Source organism: Talpa occidentalis, unplaced genomic scaffold, assembly GCF_014898055.3.
Source record: "Talpa occidentalis isolate TD23 unplaced genomic scaffold, MPIMG_talOcc4v2.1 talOcc4.11, whole genome shotgun sequence".
In the NCBI taxonomy this organism is placed as follows: Eukaryota; Metazoa; Chordata; class Mammalia; order Eulipotyphla; family Talpidae; genus Talpa; species Talpa occidentalis.
The window spans coordinates 99,928,755-99,954,734 of NW_023601104.1; the positions used below are offsets into that span (position 1 = coordinate 99,928,755).

Genomic DNA, 25,980 nt, shown 5'->3' on the forward strand with positions numbered 1-25,980 from the left:
TGGGGAGAGAGCGCAAGGATGGGCTCAGGGGCAGGAAAACACGCTAAGCACGTTCACTGGAAAACCACACAGGTTATGAATCCAGAGCGTTCTCCAAAACGGGGACAAGAGTGGAGGTGCTGCAGGCTTAGCCTTGGTTTGACCAACATGAATCCTACAGGCTTGTCTGATGAAATGGAGCACGCCTGGGCCAGCCCTGCTGGCCGGTCCTCACTCATATGGGCTGGAGACCTAAATGCAGAGGCGAAAGGCCACCAACAGGAATTCAAAACTACAGTTGTCTGAAGAAAAGCCTCGATGCTTCTCCATGTGCAAACTGCGCTATAACTAGCCAGTGAACTTCAGTCGGGTCCAGTTTCTTTGCCATTTGCCCACTCTTTAGCCAAAACAATTTAACCTCTTTGTTCTCAACCTTGGCCCTATATACCTACAGAACCTATACCTCATAACCTCCTTCCCTTTCTTAAGAGGGGAGACATTTCCATTTACCTCCTGCCTTCTTGCCAACTGATTTGCAATAAAACCTCCTTTTTTTAAAACCTGGTGCCATGGTATTTTGGCCTCTATGCGCACCAGGCAGTGAGCCTATTGCTTAGTAACAGTACCACTGAGAGGGGACCAGAAGGGGCAGCAAGAAAGAAGGAGATGTTGGGGCCTCCCTGGTGGCCTGAAGGGTTAGCAGCACTATGACGCCATCTGCAGCCTCTGCAGCACGAGTTTGATCCCCAGGCAGGGAGCTACCCACATGGTGAGGCAGACCTCTCCCGTCTCCCTGCTGCTCCCCTCAGCAGTGGATTTCACTAAATCATCTGTTCTGCTCCCCACTCTGTCTCTGGTGAATCCTCTTGCCCCCCCAACATGTCTGGCCTGCACCCCAGCTCTTGTATGTATAAATAAATAAATAAATCTTTAACCAATTTATACGTCTCCTCAGCTTTACCCCTCATCAGCAGGGGGAAGTGAGAGGAGCCATCAGAGACACCGGGCAGAATCAGATAAGGTGTGCAGGAGGCTCCTGTCTGGGTATTGTAAAAACTCACGGTGAGTGCCACGGAGCCCAGCAGCAGGACCACGGAGTAGACCAGCCCCCGGCTGTTGATCCGCACCTGAAACAACATACACAGGTCTGAGCCTCTGGGCTGCTCAGGGCCCCTCATTCCGGGAACTCAATGGGCTTGGGATTTTCCCTCCCACGTGGGAAGGATGGTGGGTATTCCTGGTGACGTGCGGCCACGGGGGGCAGCTCAGTGTGGACCAAAGTCTCGATGTTGCTTGTCTGAGGACACGGGCTGTGAGGTGCAGGCCCAGTGTCCATCCACTTACTAAGGAGCCCAGAGAAACTTACCGTGGATCCGTAATTAATAACCATGGTCTGCAGGCCCCAGGGTATGCCGAGTCCCACTAGGATGTCAAACACGTTGCTTCCTATGGTGTTGGAGACCGCCATGTCGCCAAGGCCTGGAAGGGACAATCAATAACTAACTGTCTCATGAAGAGCAGGTTGCTGGGAACCCCACTTCTTTCCCACAGCTGTTCTACTAGTGCTGCTTCTTAGAAAGGAATTCCTTCTTCATGACGCACCCCAAACCCACTCCCTACATGAAGTCTACAAAGGCCTATTACAGGTTGAACTGGGAAACAACCAAGATTCATATGCTTTTTAAGTCCCAACCCTCAGGACCTCGGAACATGCCCTTATTTGCAGCCAGGGTCTTTAGGGTGATAATCAAGCTAAAGTGAGGTCATTAGGGTGGGCCCTCATCTAGTACGACCGGTGTCCTTATAAAAAGGGGAACTCGGGCCCAGCAGCGTAAGGGGAGGACGCACATGAAGGTGAAGATGGTCATCCACATGCCAAGGAAAGAGGCCTGGATCAGACCCTCCACTCACAGCTCACTCACACCCCGGGGAGAACCAACCCTGCCAACACCTGACCTTGGACTTCCAGCTTCTAGAACTGAGAGACAGTGTCTGTCTTCATGCCTCTCAGTTTGAGGAACTTTGTTAGGGAAGCCCTGGGGATCCAATACAAGGGCCTCCATTGTTTCTCCAGCCAGGTTCATCAGCCAACATTCTCTGGGGACCTACTATGTGCTTCACCTCCTCACTCAGGGAGAGAGGGGACACTGTTGGCACATGGCAGGTGATGGAACAGGTTTGGGATATGCCCAGGGTCACAAGGTTTGGGGGCAGCCCCATGTCCCTCTCTGCCATGGTGTGTTCTTGTGGCCCGGACAAGGGCACCAAGGACCGTGGTTTGGATGATAGAGTGTCAGGTTTTACGGCCCTGGTGGCTTCTGAAGTGTGAGCTCTTTTCCCTCAAATGGACGAGCAGCCTTCTAGAGGTCAGGCCATGCCGTGGTCACCCTTTCAGCACAACTGTCGGTGTCGTGCCAGCCACACAGTCTGAGGGATTTCACCACTTCAGGGCTATTGGAAGTTAGAAAACAAACTTCTATAAATATGCCGCTGGCTAGATGCTGTTCTAACCTGGCCACTTCAACCTACTTTGGCATGACCGTCATAACCTGGCGCAGAGGCAAATGTCCATGGATGACGAGTCTGGACCACCGGTGCCTGGAGCCGTGGCTGTGATTGCGAGAAGCTCAAAGTAACTCGCACCAGCCACCGCACAGCTGACTCACTTCTGACCACCTGCCCTGCAGGTATAAGTCACCACCTCCTCCTGCTCTTGTTGTTTTTACCAGCTCACATTCAGGGCCAAACCCTCCCCCGCCTGCCCCAGCACTGCCGTGAGTGCCTGCAGAATCCTGGCAGCTGAGTCCCTGAGGGACAGCCTGTCCCCGGCCCACCGCCCCGGGTCTCAGTCTCTTGCACAGTGTAGGACGGCGCAGCGATCTCTGCCAACTAGCTACTAATTACTGGCGAGGAGGCAGGTGCTGACTGGACAGGTGGGGAGGCAGAAGGATGCTGCAGTGTGGGAGGAGGGGGTGCTTCTCAAGTTGCGCAGACGCTGCCCTCTCCGCACAGGTGCTGTCCTCTGCTGCCCTCTCCGCACAGGTGCTGTCCTCTGAGGAATCTCTGGGGGCGGTTCTCAAACTTTAAGAGCGCAGACTTCCCTAGGGGACTGGTGCAGGTTTGGGATCTGTGGGTCTGGGTGGGGCCCGAGAATCTGAACTTCTCACAAACTCCCTGGTAAAATCCAAGTGGCCAACCATGGACCACACTGGAGCTGTGAGACTTTTGGAAGAGTGAACCTATTAGAGATGTTCCGGGGACACCCCCACCCCTACTCCAGGCAGAGCAGGCAGAGTGTAAAGCCATCTGCTGCTCAGCCTTCAAGTCAGAACAGGCTCTGTCATGTTCTGTGAGGCAGCTATGCAGGAATCTGCTGCCTGTGGGGCCAACCTTTCACCCCCTCGCTAATGACCAAGGCGCCGGATAAAGACAGTCAGACAGGGGGCACCTGGCCTCTGTATCCCCGGTGGATTCTTTAGAGATCAGGACCGTGATTAAGCCCCAGCACCTGCCCTCTGTGCAGAAATGGCACGGACAGTTCTTTACATCAAGGTAACTAAGGAAATCAAAAGATCTAGATGTACAGAGAAAGACCAGAAGAGGGAAACCGGCCAGGAATAATTGCAGTTTGACATCCGTGACTCACTCTTCCCATCTACATAAACTCACCTCAGACTTGTGATAGTCTGAGCAGTTGTCACCGAGCAGAGTCTGTCAGGCTGCCTGGGTTCCAAGCCTCACTTTGATTATGAAATAAGCTCCTGAACTATCACCGAGACTGATTTCAACCAAAGGAGCCGGGTCGCAGGGCGCCCGTGTCACAGCTGGCTGCGTGGACGCCCCACCGAGGCTTCTGCGTCCTCTGTCGTCAGGACCTGCTCTAACCACGTCTGCCGAGCCTCTGTGGGTCACGTCACTGCCCCCCCATGCCAGCTGGACACTCCGCCCACCGGCCCTGTCCTTCCTCAGCAGGAAGTCACTTCTAAGTTCCACCGGACGCGCTCACAGTGACAGCCTCCTCCCCCAGGGCCCCACCCGCCCCTTATTCCTGCAGAACCCAAGCTCTGGGCCTGCTTAACCTCCCCAGCCCTTAACCTGCTGCCATCACCACCTTCAGCCTGGACGCAGGGCCAGGTGCTTGAGCTTCACATCCGCCACTGCCCGTGTCCACCCCGCCCGCCCCTGGCCTGCACCTGCCCCCTTTCATCTCGTCCCTGGAGCTGATATGACCGAATCCCACCCAGGCTCATGCCAATGAACGTCCGTCAGGCCCTGGTGCTCGTCACTGTCCTCTTCCTCACTGCACTGGGTCGAGGAGGGACCCCCACCCCCACAGCATGTCTATGTGGAACCTGTGCACAGGACCTAATTTGCAAATAGGGTTTTTGAAGCTGTTATCAAACGAAGGTGAGTCACCCCGAATCAGGACGGCCCTCGCCCCATGCCCGGCGATCTCACGAGAGGGAAGTTTGGACACATGCACGAAGTCAGAGGCCGAGACTGGAGTGACACGGCCCGGGCTTTCTACCAAAAGCTAGAAAGAGGCAAAGGCAGGGCTGGTCTTCCCCAAGAGCATTTGGAAGGAGCACGACCCTGGCAACACCCCGATTTTGGCTTTCTAGCCTCCAGACCCGGGAGATAACCCACTTTGGTTGTTCTGAGCCACCTACACGCGGTATTTTAGTTATAATCTCGTGAGGACCTGAACACACTCGCACGAGAGACCATACAATGATTTCTGTTCCCCTTAGGTGCTGCCCCCAGGCCTTCACATTCTCCGCAAGACTCCAGGCTGCACCGACCACACCCCCCACATTCCTTCCCTCAGCTCCCGCCTGCTCAGGACCCGCCACCCAGCGTCACCCCCTTCTGCTCTCTTGGAGGCTAAAATGTCGTCTCCCTCTTTCCAAACCAACTTTCTCCACGAGCGCGTCTCTCCTCCCCGTCTCCTCTGAGATTTCACTCCATCATCGGCTCCCCTGCACCCCCACACTTTCACCTGCGGGGAGCTGTAAAAGTCCCTGCAAGGATGTTATCGCCCGGCAGTAAGAAAACAGGAAAGAGAAGTCGGCTCTTTGTGGCTCTTTCGTTCTGCCATCAAGCAGCAGGTGCTCAGCCTGCTAAACCTGTCACTCAGGGCGCCCCAAAGAAATCCCCTCAGGTATTACACATGTTCTAGAGCTTTGAAGAACAGGAAAATATTGGAGGTATAGGATCTCCCACTTTGCCCTCCTGGGACCGGAGTGTATCTCATTACTACTCCACGGGCTAGAAGAAGTCTGGGGGGTCTGGTGAATGGACCGTGGTGGCATCTCCCTATGGAGGGAACCTAATACCTGAGGGTTCCCAGACATCACTGCGCTTCTGAGGCAGGACCTGTCAGTCATGAGTGACAACCGGGGCGGTGGTGAGAGGTTGCCTGGGGCTGCTAATGGCAGTGGGGGTGAGCGTGAGTCCTACCTTGTCTCGCCACAATTAAACTGGCCATGCAGTCTGGAACACTTGTGCCCGCTGCCAGGAAAGTGATGCCCATGATGACGTCAGGGATCCCCAGTGTGTATCCAATTATAGTCACCTGCAGAAGGAGGGAAACGTGAACTCACAGAGGAGCACCCCTGGAAATTGTGCTCACCCCGAGTGTTGGTAACAATGTAACCAACAGAAAAATCTAGAACATGGTTTTATGTTAAAATATCTTTTGAGTGTCCTTTTTTCCCCTGATATAATGAATGAGTAATAAAAGTTTAGAAAACAAAGTAAAATGAAAATTAAAAATCTCCTACCATTTGTCAAGACCCACAGACAGTCACATAGAAGGGAAACCTTTGTCTTTCTCCTTCTGACTTATTTTGCTTGGCATCATCCCCTCCAGAGTCATTCATGTTGTTGCAAATGGCAAGAGTTCATCTCTTTTTTATCGCTGAGTAGTATTCCACGTACCTATCACGTCTTCATTTAATCATCCACCCCTGGGCAATTAGGTTGTTCCCATAACTATTAGAAGTAGTGCTGCACTGAACAGAGGGGCGCATGTAGCCTATGTTCCTATACAAAATCAATATTTTTGCATTCTTTGGGTAGATGCCCGGAAAAGGGATTGCGAGATGGATGGCAGATCTGTTTTGAGCATTTTGAGGAGCCTCCACACTGTCGTCCACAGCAGCTGGGCCAGCCTTCCTTCCCCCAACATCCTCGCCAACGCTTGTTTTTGGTCTTTTTGATAAAGGCCATTCTCAGGGGTGAAATGTGGTCTTCATTTGCATTTTCCTGATGACAAGTGGCGATGACCTCTTCCCCATGTCCCCGCTGGCCACCTGGACGTCTTCCTTAGAGAAGTGTTTTCTGCCCAATTATTTGGTTGGGCTCTTGGGATTTTTTTTTCTACATTAATTTAAACTGATGTACAGGTACCATTGTCTGGCTATAGAGATTTAATCAATCTCATGCTCGAATACTGACATGCTTTCTTATTTTGTTCTTATAATACCACTGCACAAAGTAATATTTATTGGACACTTACTGTATAACAGATGTTCTACTATTTCTCTAATTTACCGTCCACGGATGAGGAGGCACTGCGGTAAGTGCCATTTTATGCCTTGGGAAATTGAGGGTCCAAGAAGTTAGTAACAACGCCGGCTGGCACAAAGCTGGTGAACAATGAATTAGGAATTCCAAGTCAAGTCTTTCCTACTCTAAGGCTGTGTGTCTGTCACCACCGCTCTGTCTTGGGTATATGTCACTGGGTTGTCATCTTACTGTGATATTTCCCAAGGACAGTTTCCAACAAATAGCAGTGCTGGATACACAGGGTGCCATCACTGCCCCTGGCGCCCCATCAGGGGACAATGAAAGTCAGTGCATGGTCCCAGGGTGTGTGCTTTAGCAGAAGTCAGGTTAATATGTGACTCTGTGGTCTTTATACTTCCTGTGGAGGCCAGTCCCTTCCCCAAACCGAGGCTGGCTGAAGGTCAAGATGACAGGCAGGCACACCCCAGCAAGGTGGTTCCTCCAGGCCACACACCATGCCATCAGCTGCTGCTCTGCCTTAAGGACAAGGGCTGGGGTTAATAAGTCAAGGTGATGGGGTTGGGAGCATTATGGCAAGTCCAAACTCACTGCTAATTAGAACAGATTTAATAATACAGTTATTTTCAGTATTCAGAGATGGAAATTTTTCTTCTTTTGTTCATCTGATCTTCATACCAACTCAGATGTCACGAAATACTTTTTAACTTGTAATGCTTCAGGAGAAGTCAATGGATCCTTTCATCAAATGAGAAGATGACCTGGCCTTTCACCCTACTCAAATGCTTAAATTTTAAAATTCAATTCACTGAAGGCATGGCTTTTTTTTAAATTACCTTTGCTTGCCATTCTTTTTCTGGGGGAGTTTGAGTAGTACTTATTTACAGCTCCTCCCCAACACCCACCCACCCACCCACCCCCACACACACACAGAGGCATCTATGGGAGTTTAACCTTCACCTGCGATGTGCAGTCGTGAACCACCCGCTGTGCTGGAGCTCAGAGCAGGACGCCTGAACAGACATAGGTCATCCTCCCAATAACGTTATTAGATAATGACAATCATCCCCATTTCACAGAGGGTGACTGTGACTTAGGGAAACTGAGCCTCTTCCCTGCACCACTCACCAGCCACACCATCAGGTAGGAGAAGACAGCAATCCACAGGGTCGCGGTGATGAAGGTGACCATGAAGAACTTCTCCCAGCGGGGCTTGCTGCAGTTGGGGATGGTGATGCACAGGAGGAAGATGAGGGGCCAGGTGAACACCCACTTGGCTTTGTCTCCTCTCGACTCTGCCATGGGATGGGGTGCAGGCAGAGGGGGGAGAGAAAGACACAGCTGGTTATACACCTGCTAGTCCACCTGCTGGTTTATTTTTTCAAGCCAAACAGGAAGACATGACTGAGTCACTGACTTCGCAGAATCACAGACTTCTGGAAGCAATCTTAGCAAGATAAGTCAGTAGACGTTTGTTGTTTGAACAACTTCAGTCAGTCCGAATCCCTCATCTGACAGGAAAAGGAAAGTGAGACTCAGAGAGAGAATGGACTTGCCTTGGGGAGCTGGAATAGGGACGCAGAGTGCAGATGGGCTTTGCAACCAGACAGTCCTGGGCTGGAACTCAAGCGGCACTGAGCCATCCCCCTTCCTCACTCCCTCCTCTGACAATAGAGCTGTAAGAACAACTCACAATCTACATGGGGAATGTTTGCCACACATAGCAGGCACGGTGCTAGGCACTCTGCATCCTCTTAGTTTCATCAGTTAAATGGGACCTTTAATGCTTCCTTAGTTGTCGCAAGAAAGGCATGAACCAATGTACACGCAAAACCCAGCACATGGAGCTCTGCACACAGTCGGTGCTTTGGAAATCTCAGCTCTTTTGCTCCAAGGTCACACACTCAGCCTGTGGCAGACACAGAACTAAAATGTGAGTGCCCTGGCAGGCAGGTATTGTTAAAGAAGGCTGGCAAGGTGAGATGCTCATCATGAGCACAGTACTTTCCAGATGCCACCCCCATTTCTGTGTCGCCAACATTGCAGATGCCTTGCACGACAACTCCCAGCACGCTGTGAACCAGAATTCCTGAAGAGAAGGCTACTGGGAAGGAGAGTGAGCTGTGTCGCCACTATGAAAGGGGAAGAGAACCAGACTGCACGTTGGTAAACACTGGCCCTTGGTTTCACACCACACCCCATGGTGTGTACGCTGCTCTCTGGCCAGTTGACACTGGTGGGATAGATAACATCGTCCTGCGGCGACCCTTGCTGCATCCATACCTCGCCAACTCTCTCTCTCTCTTTCTCTCTCTCTCTTTGCACTATCTATGGAAACAAGTCCTTTTGCTAAGCTCCTTTTTCATTTCTGTTTTAGGGTCTTATTTTTTGTTCTCAAGCAGAGAGGATGGATAGGGACCCACAAACCAGTCACCCCCTTCTCCAGGTTTGCACGCTTTCAGTACAACCTCACTGGCCCCTACCACGTGAATTCAGAAAGAATTCATTTCCTCCAGCTAAAGAAAAGTGGCCTGGATCAGCCACTGAGTGGAAACATAAGCCACTGAACACAGTGTGTACCTAGAAGCGCGAAACCGGCTTGCTGGCGATGCCAATGAAATGGAGGAAGGACATCTAAAAATCCTCCAAAAAGCAATGAGAACACCAGCAAAAATGGTGAGAATAAACATTTTTCAGTACTCTGGAAATTAACCAAAGGCTTACAGCAATTCAGTGTCTGGTTAAGAAAATAAGCTGGGTCTCTTTAAGAACAGGGAGCTTTATGATGCTTTAACTTGTCCTAATTTCATTCTCTCTCATTAGCTCTAGAGTGGCCTTGAACCAGCAGTTTGGCATCCAGCAGAGGGGCAGGGCTGGCTGAGTTCCCTCTAAGTTCATTGCCAGAGAACTGCCATTATTTGACCTGTTTGGTGGGGTCCTGTCAGACCCCACTTTCAAAGCGATCTTACTTCACCTGTGTCGGAACTCACCCAGCATGAACAGCCTTTTCCTTGGCGCTACAACAGCGTCATCCCCATGGAAAGGGGAGGTTCCAAGTTCCCTGCCCCACCGAAGGAAGGGGTGGAGCTGAGCAGCAAGGGGACGCTAGAGAGGACTTGGGAGAGAAGGCTGGAGGGAGACTTGGAGACGCATGTGGAGCAGAGACGTGTGAAGAAGACATGTCTCCTGCTCAGCCCTGGACATGCCCCAGCAACTTGGGGGACAAGGAAGGAGACACTTGAAAGAGACATGGGGAGAGACCCATGGGAGGCTGACAACCCACAGAACAGGAGAAAATATCTGCAAATCACGTCAAGGCCTAATGCCCAGAATATATAAAGAAAATTGACAACTCAACAATTAAAAATCAAACCAAAAAGGCAAAGGAATGAAGAGTTTTCCAAACAAGACATGCAAATGGCAAGTAAGCATGTGGAAAGCTGTTCAACATCTTTAATCATTAGGAAAATGCGAATCAAGACTACTTCACCCCCCACAGGTATGACTATAGGGAGCTAGATAATAACAAGCTTTGGGGAAGATGCAGGAAAATGGGAACCCTCATACACTGCTGGGTGGGGGGGGGCATAAACTGGTAAGCCACTTGGAAAACATTCTGGCAGCTCATCATTCTAGCCACACAAAAACTCGTACTGATGTTCATAGCAGCATTATTCGCAATAGCCATGAAGTAGAGACGATCTACGGTATCCATCAAGTGATGAATGAAGAAAATGTAGTCCAGGGCTTCCCTGGTGGCACAAGGGTTAAGCACAGCACTATGCAGCCTCTGCAGCACAAGTTTGATCCCAGGCCGGCCAGGGAGCTACCCACATGGCGCAGCAGACCTCTCCTGTCTTGCCCACTGCTCCCCTCAGCAGTGATTTCAGTAGATCTGCCTGTTCTGCTCCCCACTCTGTCTCTGGTGAATCCTCTTACCCCCAGCACCTCTGGTCTGTACCCCAGTTCTTGTATGCATGAATAAATAAATCTTAAAAAAAAAAAAAAGAAAATGTAGTCTATAGGAAATGGAATATTATTCACCCATTAAAAAGGAATAAGTACTGATGCAAACTATATGGATGAACCTAGAAAACAATGCAAAATGAAAGAAGCCAGTCACAAAAGGCCATCCATTTACATGGAATGTCAGGAATAGGCAACTCCAGAGACAGAAGTAGAAAGTTCTTGCCAGGAGATGGAGGATCAGAAGGAGGGAAATGGGAAGTGACTGATCATGGTCTGGAGTTTCTTTCTGGGGTAATGAAAATTTTCTGGAATTGGATAGTGGTGATGGTTGTGCAACTTGGAAGATACTAAAACCCATTAAATTATGGGCTTTATAAAGGTGATTTTATGGTATATGTATTATATCTCATTAGAAAAAGCAGCAATTGGAGAGTAGGCTGACAATAACTGTTTTGACTCCATCTGGGCTTGAATTACCCTAAATCACTAAAAGGCTATTACTAAGGAAAAATAAACCCCAGCCTGCTGATGAGACGAGGATACAGTTAGCTCAAAGTCAGTGTCTATCCATACATTCATCTTAGATGCTGCTTCTAGAAAAGCATCTGCCTTCCTAGTCTTTCTCCACACACCTGTCTGTGACTTGCAATCCTTGCACGAATGGCAGAATGTTTGCCTACTTGGTTTGTGCAAAAATTCTGGCTCTTCCCTTTTCAGCCCATTCTGACTGACCAGGGTGCCGGAGAAGGCATCGGGCACTCCCAGAAAGGACTGTACACCAGTGGAGAATGTACTCTGCAGGTGCGTAGCCCCAGACAGTAAATGCCCAGGGCTGTCTGCAGACATACACTGAGGTAGCAGCAGAAGGATCATTCAGGTATTTTTTCAGATACCAAATTGCATCGGTGTTGGTCTTTTCACTTGGTGTGGGTTTTGGGTCAGGTTTAGAGATCTATCCTGATCTGCCCCATCCAGCGGGCACATCTCACCGCCCACTAAAGACAATGCTCCACCAGATCCCTTCTGTAGCTGTGTTTTTTGATTTTAAGATTTATTATGCATACAAGAGCTGGGGTGTAGGCCAGAGGTGTGTGTTTGTGGGGGGGGGGTGGCTTAAGAGGATTCACCAGAGACAGAGTGAGGAGCAGAACAGGCAGATCTACTGAAATACACTGCTGAGGGGAGCAGCGGGTGAGACAGGAGAGGTCCTCTGCGCCATGTGGGTGAGCTCCCTGGCAGGCCAGGGATTGAACTTGTGCTGCAGTGGCTGGAGATAACTTGACAGAGCTGTGCCTTTAACCCCTGCGCCACCAGGGAGGCCCTGCGGCTGTGTTATTGAACAGCCGAATCAGACCACTGGTGGATGTGATATCAGTTAAGTGGTTGGCAACTAGCATTTTCTTGGGGAAAAAAAAAAAAAGGAAACATTAGAGCTATTGCATGTAAGAGTTAAATATTATTCCATGAGACTTGTTTCTTTTTTATGGAGAGCTAGGTGCACATGCACACATGTGTGAAATATTTATTACCATGGGTACAGGTGAAGGGTGGAAAGCTCCCACGAAGCTCACTGTGCCCCAGCCCTCAGGCCCCCCACCTGTTTTCAGCTTCCTCACTGTTCTACCTCTCCTGGATGGACTTTCCTCATTAACCCAGCCCTTGGTGATCTCTCTCCTGTAATGGCTCTGAATTTTAAGAACATTTATGAGTTACTGAAACTCTCCCCAAGCTGACCTATGACCTCCCTGCCTGATCCACATACCCCCCTCTTCCAGATGGGGTGCAAATACAGCCCATAGCCGCTCCCAGTGCAGTGGGGCTGTCTGCACCATAGGCTTAGGAGGAAGCAGCGTGTGGTGCAACCTTCTAACAACTGCAATGCATGGTTGATGCTTGGCTGTTTTGTTCCTTAATTGTTCTACATATCAAATGGCAATGATCCAAGGTCAAGGACCATGCAGGCGGTGGGCAAAGCTCTGGCATCTGAGCTGCATAGCTCACAGGCTGTGGGTCGCTGGGCGCAATCCCCCTGTGCCTCATTTCCTTACCTCAAAAGAGGACTGTGAAAATATATTGGGGGCTTGGGAATAAAACAGCATTTGCCACAGACAGTTCAGAGGAGTCTCAGCAAGTGGCACGTCTATCAGGGCTGTTATCAATGACCCAGTTTCTGATGTTGTGAGGCGCTGTCAGGCCACGGCTCTTGACTTGACTTGGGACATACGTTCCTATGTGGGAGTTTACAGCCACGATGCCAGCGGCTCACAGGCAGCGGCCTGCTGGATCCTTCCATGCTTATGCCCTCAGCAGTGCCCCAGCCCCATTCCTGGCTCACACAGAGCTTCACACACAGGAAATGAACGGGAAGCTACCACGTTGGAAACAAAACCAGGAGAAGACCAGTTGGAATGAAAACTAATAAAAAATTACACATAACAGTCATGGTTTGAAATCCCCCAGGAAAGGGTTTCCACAACATTATGCTGATGAAATTAGGTATTTTCTGAACGTCTACCAAAAGAATAGAACACATCGCCGCAAAACATGACTGGCACAGAAACAGAACCCAGCCACACCCGGCCAAAGGAAGGAGGCACGGACAGCCTGGCCACACGCGTTGATATTCCCTCCAGTCTGATCCGTTAGTTGTTTTGCTACAGCTCAGGCCTTGTTGGCTGCCTGGGCATGACAGTCTGAATTCAGGACGACTCCCGGGACACCTCTGCCACCAGCCCCTTACGTAGGGGATATTTTCTCCCCATCCTATTTGTGCTCCTGTCCGTGACTGAGCCAGTGGTGGTTCCAGCAGGAATGGGCGGATCAGAGTCTGTTCTCCGGCCTAGCACCAGCAGGCACAGAGCAGGTTCACTATGGATTGGGCAGGTGGATAAGGAGCGTTCCAGAGCCCTCAATTGATTTTACAGGCTTTAATGCTCTCAGGGAGCCAGGTACACAGGCACACCAGGCAGGGAGGCTGGCATGCCAGGAGGCAGGCAACCGAGCCTCCCAGCCCCCCTCTAAGCTTTACTCTTTCTCTGGGCATTCTCTCATGGTTTCGCCTCTTCTGCAGTCACCCGTCCTCCGTCTGAGTGACACCGCCCCTATATCCCTGGCCTCTAGGCTCAGGCGAGTCCGCTTACACATGCCTGCACCCATGCTCCGGGTGGCCACGAGCAGGCACAGATGACCCGCACCCAGGCTCCCAAGCGCCTTCTGCATCGATGTGATTCACGGCCACAGGTGACAGCCATGGAGCCTCCTGGCGAAAGAAGCCTGATGAATTCATTTACCCTACACCCAGGATGCTGAAACTGGGACCAACTTCAACACGTGTGTGGCTAGAAGTGTGAACTCGGGAGAGGCAGAGGAAGCAAGTCTGAGGGCCCTGATTCAGGACAAGGACAGGGCTGGGGAGAAAACGCGCCTGCCCATCTGGTTCCTGGCTCCACCTGCCCCAGCCCCACAGGTGCCTACTCCGGGAAACACCTTTCTTATGAAGTCCCTCCCTGCCTGAGGAAGTTCAAGTGGGATCACATCACTTGCAACCAAAGCATCCCGAGCAATAGCGTCATGAAGACAGAAGTAGCCCTCAGCAGGGCGGGCTTTGCATTCTGCCACCCTGGCCGGGAACATCTCACTCCTCGGCTTAATCCTGTGCTCACCACGCAGCCTCCTGCCCTAGGGTGAGGTCTCCTGAGCAGACTGGCCCACCAAACTGGGCCTCAAGCTCCTCATTTGCAAAATAAGATGACAAGAGCAATGCTTCTCAAACCTAGCTGGACAGCCACCTCACCTGGGGGCTCGGGGACATGCGGTTTCCTGAGCCCTAGAGAGTCTTCCTAAGGAATTCCTTCTGCTTCACTGTCCTCAGGCTCTAAGGTCGTGCTCAAACACTCATTCTCTTGCCAAACCCACATCTAACGTGTTTGAAAATCTACTCTACATTTGTTTTAATCTGGTCTGGAAAGACACTGACCAGAAGGTCCTATGCTCACAGACCCCACAGAGGAAGTATGCCGTGCAGGGCCACGGGGGAAGAGCCAGAGCAGGGAGGAGGCGCGAGGGGGTGCAGGGCAGGAGCCCGCATTTGCGTTTCCACGTGACAGCACAGGCAGGGCAGCGGGCTTAGAATGGGTCGTGGGAATGATTTCAGGGGGCTCGAGGGTATGGAGCTGACACTAGTTGAGTGCACCTGACCCTGGATGACCAGGGCAGAGGATTAGCTCCTCCTACAGCAAGAGAGCCAGATAAAAGAGGTGGTCGGCGTGCTGGTCTCTGGAGGGCTCATCTGCCTGTGGAAGGCCAGAGGAGAGACGGGACCATGTCTTTCCTGAGGGTCTCCTCCGCCACCACCACCAACCCCCCCCCCCTTTCAATACAACATCGGGGACATCTGCGAAAGGCTCGTCACACACTCCCACTGCCGTGCCAACGTGAGAGAAAGGAAGGCTGTTGTTTTCGTTTCGCTAAACTCTCAGATTTCTCTTTTGAAGTAGAAAATTACAATTAGGTGAAAAATTCCTTAAAATGAACTGTAACAAGACAGATGGCTAATCACACATAGGAAACACGAAGAACAGATGCAGTTGCTGATGAAAACCCTTAAACAAAATAATTTGGACAGTTCACTAATTAGTTACTCCAATTAAAGAAAGAGCCAACTTGTGGCGTGTGAGGGTGGGTGTCTTCGGAGCATGGAGGTGGTGTGCGCCCCGGACGAGGGACTTTTACATAATCTAGAGAGCACAGTTCTAGATAATTGGGTCTCAAGCTTGGGTATAAATCAGAGTCTCGGGTTCTGAGAGCTTTGTGAGGTGATGGGAATCTCCACCCCCAGTTCCTGGCAGAGTCTCTGAAGCCCTTGACTTTCCTAAGTGGTAAGAGCCTAGAAGAATCTCTTGTTCTAAAATTCGTCTTTGACCTCATCCCAGACAAGGGACTCCTAAACCCCTGGTGGATGTCTAAGTGCTAAGAGCACGAGGAGTATCTTTTGGTCTATTCAGGAAACTCAGGGTGGGCTCCTGGATGGGGCTGGTCATGAGAAAGACCAACTCATGTTTACAGCTTGGATTTTTCTAATCATGGAATTTTCCAGAGAGGGGAGAGGAGCTGGAAATGGAGTTAATTGATCGTGCCTTTGTGAGGAAGCCTCTATAAAATCTCAAAAGCACAGGGTTGAGCGTGCTGCCAGGTGGGAAAACACCTCTAAACAGGGGGGTTAATGCGCCCCAGCTCCACGGAGACAAATTCTTGCACTCAGGACCCTCCCTGACTTTGTCCTATGTCTTCACCTCTATCCTTTCTCATACCCTTAAATAACTGGTCAATGTGTTTCCCTGAGTCCTGTGACTTGTTCTGGGAAATTAATTAAACCCAAGAGGGGGCATTAGAACCTCTCATCTACAGCCATGGGTCAGAAGCGCAATCAATAACCTGGGCTCGCAACTGAGTGGAACCGCACATGTGAGGGTGCGCATGTGGTGTGCGTGTGTGGGTGTAGCAGATTTGTGGGGCTGAGCCCTCAACCTGCAGGACCTGACACTGCATCTGGGTAGACGGTGTAACGACGACCTCCTGCTAGCTCCAGGGACAGAGCTTCTGTGAAACACTCATTCCTCCCAGTTTTGCCACAGAAATGAGCTGGACGGCACTGCAGCTTCTGTGCACAGAGGTGGCCAGGGTCATCCCCCCCACCCTGGGGAGTCCTGGAGCTGGGGCTCTGCTCCCATGTGGCCGGCCCAGGACGGTGCTCACAGGCCCCCTGCACTCAGGAGTCCCACAGCCTTTCTGAGTCTGTGTTCCCTCTCTGCAAAATGGGGGTGAGGACAGGGTCCCCCTCATAAGGCAGCCGTGAGGAGTATATAAGGGAGTATGTGCAAAGAGGCGGCAGCTGGAGGGGCTGCCCAGGAGGGACCCTGCTTGCCACTTAGAAGCTGGGTGACTGTGGGCCACTCCCCTGAACTCTCTGTACTTCCCTTTCCTCTGCAAACAGAGGTCACCCCCGCCCCCACCTTGTGTGTTGTTGTGAAGATTTAAGCAAAGAACACAGGGGAAACTCTTGGAACGGGGTGTGGCGCCCCGAAGCCCATAAGAGAATTTCCTATTTTTCACGTAGTGCCTGACATGGCGGCTGTAATAGTGGAGGCCACACGCACCCCACCCCGCACACAGAGGTCACCTGGGGTCCTGCTGCATGGGCAGGGCTGGCCCTTGGGCTGGGCCCCTGTGCTGGGAGTCAGCCACCAACGGGCCGCATAAAGGGCTTTCCCGGGCCGGGTGGGAACTCCGGGTCCACCGCTGGCCATGGCGGGGCTCCCTGGGAAAAGGTGCTCTTTCTCCTCTGCCTCCTCCCCCAAGAGGCCTGACTACCAGCCTCTGTGGCCTGGACTGGGAAAGGCAAGGCGGCATTCTGTGTGCCTGTACATCCTGCACCGGGCCCGTGGGTGCTGGAGCCAGGCTGCTGCTGAGCGCCCACGGGCTCTGGTCTGCCTGCCTAGGGACCCCTGTGCCAACGGGCAGAGCCTGGAGCACCTCAAGCTGTCACTCCCCCTCCCCCTCCATCAGCAGCGTGTGAGGGCAGGAGACAATGTTCAGAGCACATCCGGCAGCTGCCTGCCGGGAATTTCTCCCAAGTCCAGAAGGCCAGGTCGAGGCTGTCCTCTACCCAACTGGGTCCCCAAAGTCCAGAACAGCCCGACACCCATGGCAGGTGCTCACCAGGTGCGGACTCCCTCGTCCTGACCCGAGGGAGGCCACAGCCAGGCCTCTGGGGATTCTGACTCCCATGACCTTTTTAGAATACTGCTGGTGGTCCACGAGGAAGGAGGTGAGACCCTGGCGTAACAGTCGCATGGCTAAAGCATCCCCGATCCAAAGAAACATTTACTGCTACCTACTATGTGTCAGTCGGTGCACACGGGTGATTAAATTATCCTCTTTGCTCCTCAGAGCAGCCCCAGGAGGTAGGTACCCTCCACCCCTCCTGTGGATGAGGAACGGAGGTTTAGGGAGGTGCCCTAGGTGGTGAGTTAGCAGAAGCCAGATTTGAAGCCAGAACCTCTGGACCCCAGAGCTTCCCGGCCTGTCTGTGACCACACAGAAGAGCTATGCCCTGCGGGCCCTGATTCACCCCGACACCTGCAGAGACGCTGGCTCCAGGCTGCCTGGATGGACCACTGCTGCTCTCTCCCGTCACCCCACTGTTACCCCTTCTTCACCCCGGACTCCCTCCTGGGGCCAGCCTGGGAGAATGATCATGAAGCCACAGGAGAGATGAGCTGAAAGCATGAGGTGGGTGAGTGGGTGGCGAGCGGGTGGCCTGGAGTTGCAGAAGTGGCCTTTGCCACAGGAGCCGGGTCCCACAGACCTGCTGCGAGTCCCATAACCCTCTGCCCACACAGGCCTCGATTTCCCTGGCTGCCATGCATGCACGCTGAAACGGCAGCTGCAACCCCACCACAGCTCCTCACATGGATGGGAAAGGGAAGGAGTAACTGGTGGTTTCCAGGGCAACACCTGCAAACACATCGTGGAAACACAAAGGGAGCCGGGAACAGGAAGCCGGGCCTGTTCCTGAGGGCAAGAGGAGGTGGCAGCTCCTGGAAGGAAACACACTTTGCTCTGTTCAGGGCCAAGTCCAGGGGGCTGAGGAGGAAGGGGGACCGACAGCGGCAGGAGGCCCTGCCCCCCCAGGAAGGGCAGTGCTCCCTGCAGAAGGCCTCCCGGTGCAGAGAAGCTGGGAGCTGGCTGGTCCTGGGCAGGCGAGGGAGCAGCATTCTAGGCCCTCGCTGTGGGGTGCCCCGCCCAGAGTGCCCGGAGGGGGCTAGATCTGCTTTCCCAGCCACCTCTCTGAGGAAAACCAGATTCCGGTGCCAGGGCAAGGGGAGGGCATGGCTGGCTCTTGGGCCCACGCCCCATGCCTCCTCCCCTCCCACCCGGCCAAACCAAGGATTCAAGGAAATAGAGAAATGCAGTCCCCGCACATGGCCACCCCTTAGAGTAACAGCTGGGGGCAGCATGGGATGAGGATTCAGATAAATGTGACCCATCACCAGGTCCCAACTCTAAGATGGAGGCGCTGCCACGCCCTGGTGGGGGAGCCTGGCTCAGACAGCCGGCTGAACGGCGGCGCCTCTCGGTCCCCCTCCCGCAAGCCCTCCTGAGTCCTGACCCTGGCTGCATCTCCCTACCCTGGCCACTCCCTGGCCCGCCCTGGCATCTGACCTCCAGACCCCAGGAGCTGAAATTCCTCTGGTGCCTGCAGCTGAGTCCCTGACCTCAGTCCGAGGTGGACTCACTCGGGAGAGGAGCTGGGCTGGTGAGGTGAGGACCTGGGGCTGCGTGGGCCAGGGCTCTGGCCCTCGAAGGAACACACAGCTCGGTGGGGCAGGGACCGCCCTGCTCCGTCAGCCTTGGGCAGGCTGCTCTCTGGGGGTGGACATGCGGCTCTCGCAGACTCCTGCCCTGCAGAGTCCTCTCTCCTGGTGTGTCCACACAGGTGTGTGATGCGGGTGCTCACTCCTTCCTTGTGGTGTGAGAACTGCTGCTGGGGCCAACCTCCCACAAGGTACAGTGGGACCTGCAGCCCACCAGACAAGCCGGCTGAGCATGACCTTTGCTCCTCACAGAACATTCTGGCAGGTGTGCTGATGTGCCAGGATGTATCTGAGGGGGTCAAGACCTAGATCGCCTCAGTGTCTTGGTTGATAGGGGGGCCGAGGGAGGCCTGAAGTCTACAGGTGGTCCCCTGAGTGACCTCGATGAGGGGGAAAATGTGATTTTCTGGGGCTGCCCTTATTGTGAAAAGAGGCTGGAGGCGCTGACTGGGAGCAATTCGTAACTCGGCCCAGTCCCAGGAATCACCAAGAGAAGTTCTGAAAATGCAGATTTGCAGGTCCAAAAGACTCCATCTTTGTCCAGTTTTCAGAACCAGGCCCTGGGCTTTGGGAAGAACCGTAATCAGCATGCCCTGGAGATTAATCTAGAAACTCCAAGGAAGCCCTGTGATCCTAAACACGCCTCTGTTCTCCAGATGCAGCAAGGAGGCAGAGCACCCAGCTGCGCAGCTGCCTGTCGTCTGCTTGGGAGGCCAGACTGCACCCACAAAGAGGGGGTGAGGGCCAGGCAGCCTGTCCTCCCTGAGCCCTCTCCCAAATCAGCTGCCTATGAGCCTGAGGTAAACACTGAATTCTTTTCAGAAATACCCCAAGTTCTGGTCTTGAAAAACCTGAATTCTGCTGCCTCTCAGGGTAGCAAGCCAGCAAGACCTCCAAGATCGGGCCATGCAATCAGGCCTTCATTTCCCACCTCGGATTCAGAGGCTGGCCCTCACAGAGGCTTGGCTAAAGACAAAGGCAGAGTTTTTCTAGGGGGTGTCTGGGGATCCTCTCAAATGTGAACCCCTGACTTTATTTATTGGACAGACATCTACTGAGCGCCCACCATGTGTCAGGCACAGGCACTAGGGACACAGCAATGAATGAAATAGACAAAAATCCCCGCCTTCCTGCAGCTGATTTTCAGTTTGGGGAGACACACAGATGAGAAAAATAGAAAAGATTTCAAGCAGAATGGTCAGGGAAGGCCTTATCACCTCAGTAAGGTGACATTTAGGCAGAGACCGGAAGAAGGCAAAGTGGGCCACATGGATAATTGAGGAAAGTGCATTTCAACAAAGGGCAAATGCAACACTCCTGGGGCAGACGCATGCCGGGTGTGGTCTGGGACAGTGAGGAGCCAGTGTGGCTGGGGTAGAGGGCACGAGAGGGACAGGGCAGATGACACTGGGTATCTGAGATCAGGGTCCAGTGAGAGAGGAGGGCACTGAAGGCTTGGGGCAGAGGTGTGGCCTGAAATGACCTCTTTATGGAAAGCCGATGTGGTCCAGTGTGTAAAGGATGACCATCTAAGGGTCACGTGAGGCCTCAGAGTACCCCATCCCAGCAAACAAGCAATGCACGAGCACAACAGCCTGTCCGCACTGCAAGGGTTGGAGAGTCAGAACATGTCCATTCCATAACAGTGGTGGTTGCTTTTTCTACTGCAAAAGAAAGACCAAGTGCCCTGGGCATTTAAGGGCTGTCACCCGGGGTTCCCAAGTCTCCAGCCGGCCTCCTGTCTGGCACACAGGCTGTGACTGGTCGCAGCTTTAATCCATGGTCTTAGGATGTGTCCCTAAGCATGCTGGTGACATAATGCTGACACTTCGCACCAGCTCTCGCCTCTGCCCCCAGGTCTCCGCCCTGCAAACCTAGGCTTGGTCCCACAGAACTCAGCACCCCCAGAACTCACCGGGCATGGAAAAGGGGGACAGGAAGCCAGCTTCAACTGGCTCTGGCTCCGGGGCAGGTGGCTGTGGGGCGGGCTGTTGCTCCTGCTCCTGCTGAGGGTCTTCAGGATTTTCCACGGGAACATTCCCATTCTCAATGTTTTCGTGTTTCCCGTTTTGAAGTGGCTTGCTGGTCACACCATTCGCCGAGTTGATCAGTCTCTGTCGCTGTGTGGACAGGAGGCAAAACAAAACACGTGACCAGGGGTCACACGCTGCGCTGTTCCACACAGCTCTTTAAGGTTTCTAGAACACCACTGCTGGAGATGGCACTGCCTGAGGAATGGCACAAGGACCCTGGACTCCACGTAAGTTTGCTCATTTCCATCTGCAACAACACCAGAGCCTTTGGGGATTGATCAGAGCCCTGGACCACCCCTTCTTAGTGCCAATCTGACACCTCAGGCCATGACACTGGTGACAGCGATCATTCCAGGTCCCCTACGGGATGTTAATAAGCCACCTGAGGACAGCCACAGGAAAGGCTGCACGATTACTTTTTTCTTTGTAGCTATATCATGCATAAAATGTTAATGATGCACTTATAAAATTAATGTTTTACACCAAGATGTAGAACATTTCTAGCCCTTCAGAAAACCCAGGCATTTCCCTGGCTCATGTACCCCTCTCTAGAGGTCTGCAATTCTACTTTTAGAGCCATCAATTAGTTTTTCCTGAACTTGCACATCCTATAAATGGGTTTAAATGGTATATATTATTATATGTCTGGCTTTCCTTATTTAATTGAAAATCCACGTATTCATCCACATAGCTGCATATAGTAGTTTTATTTTTCGTGGCTCTATAGTATTCTCTTGTGTGAACAACCCACAATGTACCCTTTGCCTGTTGACAGGCATTTGTCTTATTTCCTCTTTTTGGTTATTATGAAGAATGCAGCTATCTACATTCATGCACATGTCTTTTTATGGATCAATGCACTCATTTCTCTTGGGTGTTTGTCTAGGAGTGAAACTGCTAGGTCATATTGAAGCATTTTATAGTCACAACAGCAATGGATTAGAATTTCAGTTGCTTTGCATCCTGGTCAACACCTGATATTGTTAGTCCTTTTAATTATAGCCATTCTGGTGGACACATTGTGGTATCTTAGCCCGGTTTTTAATTTGCATTTCCTTGTCAACTCATGTTGATGATATTGGGTCACTGTCCATTTGAATAGCCTCTGCTGTCCTTATCTTTCACCATCGTGTACTCTGAACCAGTTGGTTCCCTTCCCTTCCCTTCCCCATCTCACTGACAAGGCTTATTTCTTTCCACCCAAGCAGAAGCTGATCTTCCTCCCCAAGTCTGTGGGTTTCTACTAAGCTGGGAAAGAAAGAACTGCAATCTAAGATATCAACAGGTTTCTTCTCTCCTGAGAACGTTTGCCTTTGCATAGCTCATTTTTACCTAGTGCTCATTAAAAATATTTATGGATCAGCTTTAGGCCTGTGGGTAATAATTGTCATACAGTGGACACATAAATCCTTTCCAATTACTTCAACAGGAGACCGAGAATCAGCAAACCTATCCCCCAGGCTCCAACAATCCTCCACAAGTGCACGCCAACACCCGTCCTTGTGGTGATTGGACGTAAAAACAAAAAAGTCATTCTTAGAATGAAAGCCTTGTTATTTCTCTAAAAGAAAGAGGAATTGACCATTTAACTATGTAATTGTTTTCACGTCAGTTTGAGGCAGGGACTCCTAAATCATGAAGGTTGTGAGGGGTGGGGGTAGGTAGAAATTTCAAAATTTTCCCTCACAAGTTTGTCTCTGGCATACTTTAGCACACCATAAAAGGACAAAGTGGTCTATGCCTGAGACTCTGTGGTGTAATATTTTGCCACCCAAGGAGGGTTAAATAACAGATCATCCTTGTAGTAAAAAGAAACAAGCAAAGTACCTGTATAAGGAAAGAATCACAAGGGGTGGGACAGACATGACTCAACTGCAGCAGGAATGATAGCAATGCAAGGACCTCATAACGCTAGCTTAATAGGAATCCACAGAAAACTGTACCTGGAAATAATATCTTCAGCTATGTGAGGCTATATTAAAAGAGGCATAGATTACAACACATAGGAGGTGATGAATCCACATGCCATGAGAGACAAACCAGGTTTTCATAGGAAAAGAACCAGATGGTGAGCACTGGAACCCTGTCACATCAGGGACTGTGGGAAGTTCCAAGGATGTTTAGATTCAAGGAGAAACTCTGAAGCAAGGGGCAACTGCTGCCTGATAGTTCAAGGACTACAACATGAAAGAGGCAATAAGAAACAACTTGATAAGCAAGAGTTGGATATCATGGAGGAAAGAAAGATATAGACAAAAGGGGCCTGGGGAGATAGCCTAGACCAAGCCCTAAGAATCTGTGCAGCCCCACGCCCTTCATAGGCCAGCCTCAGATTTGGGTTGGAATTCTTGTTCTCCCATCATATTGGTTATGTGGCTTTGGGCAAATTTCCTCACCTCTGATAAATGGAAAATGCCATCATGTGACTCAGCAGATCATTAAGAGGATTAATGCTATTACATGGGCAAACATCCAGCACCCTCCTGGCACGCAGCAGGTGCTCGGGAAATTACATCTGTTTCACCAGCTCAAAGTGACAGGCATCCAGGTGCGAGATGAGAGGGTGGTGGGGAGGGAGGCGGTGGGACCAGATGGGACAGGCGCACAGGGAGGGCACGTGAGACTCTGGGCCCCTTGGCAACTCATCTCAGTGGCTCCAGGTGAGGACAGCCAAACTAGGTCAGGTGTAGACTTAGAAAGAAAAGCAAAGTCCCCTTTCAACACCCCTTATCCCCACCCCGAACCCTCCCTCGGGTACTCCATCCTCTTTGAAGAGGAACAAATAAGGGCATCTACCCCCTAGGCATTTCTTCCATGGATTAATTTCAGCTTTGCAAACGTTTCTGTAACATCCTGGAATCAAAATGACTGCAGAGGAAATGAGACCAAAGGATCTTAAGAAACCACCTTGAAACTGGGCATGTTGTGGCTTTTTAGTCTCCCCATTTCCATTCCACAATGAATTTCCCCAAAGACACTGCGTACTCTCCAGGCATAGCTCGCTGTTGCGTGTGAGTGAAATTTTCAGAGCCGGAGCATCCTGCCCAACACCCTCGGTTAGAGAACCTGAACCCCAGGAAAATTAGGGCATTAATAGCCAATGGGAGGGTCATGTTCAAAATCCCTTCTCCTCAGTCTAGCCTCTGTGGCTCCCCATGCTGCCTTCAAGGGCAGGTGGACGCTAGTGGTGAAAGGATATTGGGGGCCTGAAAACCAGTAATTTACCAGCTCATCCAAATGAGCTCATTATTTTCCTGACATTGTACGCCGTGAAACATATACTATAAACCACACCTCACCACCACCCCAAGCTCCCAGAAGGTACAATTATCACCCTCATGAAAAATAGGCAACATTCAGTAAAGTTCCATGGATTTACCAATGAATTTTACCAACTTGAACCAGGATGACTGAGAATGTTTCAAAGCTTACAGTGTTTCCCTTTGTTAATGCGCCCTGACAGCAAGGGCCCCGTTACATATGAAATCAAAGGAGAAATGTTCAAACACAGAAACTTCCAGCACTGTGCTGCATCATCCCTGCACACGGTCGCTGTGCCAACTACTGTTCCTAGCTGGTGAGTTCTGAGTCCTCCGGTGACTAAGAAACCAAGGGGAAGGACACAAAATCCCTCCACGCTCCTGTACAGCAAAGACTAGAAAACTTGGTGAACAATAAGCACGTTGACTTGGCTAAACTTTTTGTACAGTGAATGATATTCAAGCCTTCTGAACTTTCTGTTCAAAGGAGAAAGTCACTTGGCACAAAATCTAGGCAGAGACAAGAGTACAGAGTGAAGAAGAATCCCCCAAGGCCGCTGCCATCCACCTGCATCTCCACCTCCTCCTTGAGCTGTTATCCACAGAGAGCGTGTGCTCATCTGCTCTACAGAACATTCTAAAGAAGCAACCCATACTTCAGACTGGCCTTTCTCCAATCAGTTCACCTCTAACTCCTGATATAGTACTTAGGGGGCAGGACAGGTGAGTCTTTGCCGCCTGCTTTCTAAGTGTGCACCGATAAATGCCCCCCTGGCAGAGGTTGGCCTGGAAGAGGCCGACAAGCCAGTCTCCTCCGCGGCCAGGACCATCGAAGCCCACGTGTGCTCCCCGGGCTTGGAGCAGACGTACCTCATTGATGATGATCCTGCTGGCCATCCGCAGTCGAGTCCTGGGCCCAAACTTGTTGGTGATCATTATGCGCAAGCCCGCCTCGGGGAAGTTGAACTTGGGTGGGCTGGAGCTCATGACCTCGTCCACCATCACCACTGGATTTTTGCTGTATTGCGGCTCCTCCTTCACTATATTGAGCACAGGGCTGCGGTTAGTGCTGAGGTCCCCCTGGGGATGACACCCCTGTCCCAGGGGGACAGACTTCCCCAGACTGCGGTCCTACAGCCATTGGGGGCCTGGCTTTAGCACCCCCTTCCCTGCCCCCGTTAGCCAAGGTCATCGGTTCTGAAATGCCCGCTGACTAGGAGCACTTCAGAGTCCCGGGGTCCCGCAGTGACAGGGCCACTCACGGGCACACTCTCCCCACCTAGCCCCTCTGAAGTTGACATCACCCCCACTGTCTCGGGCCCCGTCTTGGCTAACAGTAAGGGTTGTTCAGTTCCTCCTCTGAGCCCCACTGGGCTGCCCACCTACAAGAGTCAGGGTCCCTGCCACCCTTCCCCGTGACAGGGAGAGGACTTTTCGCTGCCCCTGTTTACAGAGGCTCAGACGACACTTTAAAACTGGCAACAGCTGCAGAATGGAAAATGCCAGAATGTACCAGAGAACCCTAGTTCTAAACTCCCCACAAGGCCAGCTGCCCTTCAAGCAACCATCTCCACCCTGCCTCTAGCTTTGACCTCCATGAGGCAGGCCATGAAGGCAAAGAGGAACTCACAGGCTTTGAAGTGGCAGCGGAGGCCATGCCGTGCCCAGGCCCGTGGCCTGGTGGGGCAAGAGCGTCCAGCACAGCCGCTGCTCCCTCTGACCCTTTGTGTCCCCTCATGAGGCTGAAAATAAGTCCCCCCAGTGCCCAGATTCCTCCTTGTCTCTTCACAGACATGCTCAGGGCTGGCCATGGGGATTCGACATTCAACTTCCAGA

General features: G+C 51.8%; 1 protein-coding gene across 1 annotated transcript in view; it reads right to left on the reverse strand.

The window, feature by feature from the left end:
* The window catches only part of SLC24A4 (solute carrier family 24 member 4), a 129,959-nt gene that overhangs the window by 6,470 nt on the left and 97,509 nt on the right, over positions 1-25,980 (reverse strand). The window contains exons 11-16 of the mRNA XM_037504026.2: positions 25,015-25,184; positions 20,767-20,971; positions 7,636-7,802; positions 5,440-5,554; positions 1,346-1,458; positions 1,041-1,106 (exon numbers count right to left, since the gene is read on the reverse strand). Coding sequence (XP_037359923.1) covers positions 1,041-1,106; positions 1,346-1,458; positions 5,440-5,554; positions 7,636-7,802; positions 20,767-20,971; positions 25,015-25,184 — 836 coding nt within the window. The remainder of the gene's footprint in view (positions 1-1,040; positions 1,107-1,345; positions 1,459-5,439; positions 5,555-7,635; positions 7,803-20,766; positions 20,972-25,014; positions 25,185-25,980) is intronic.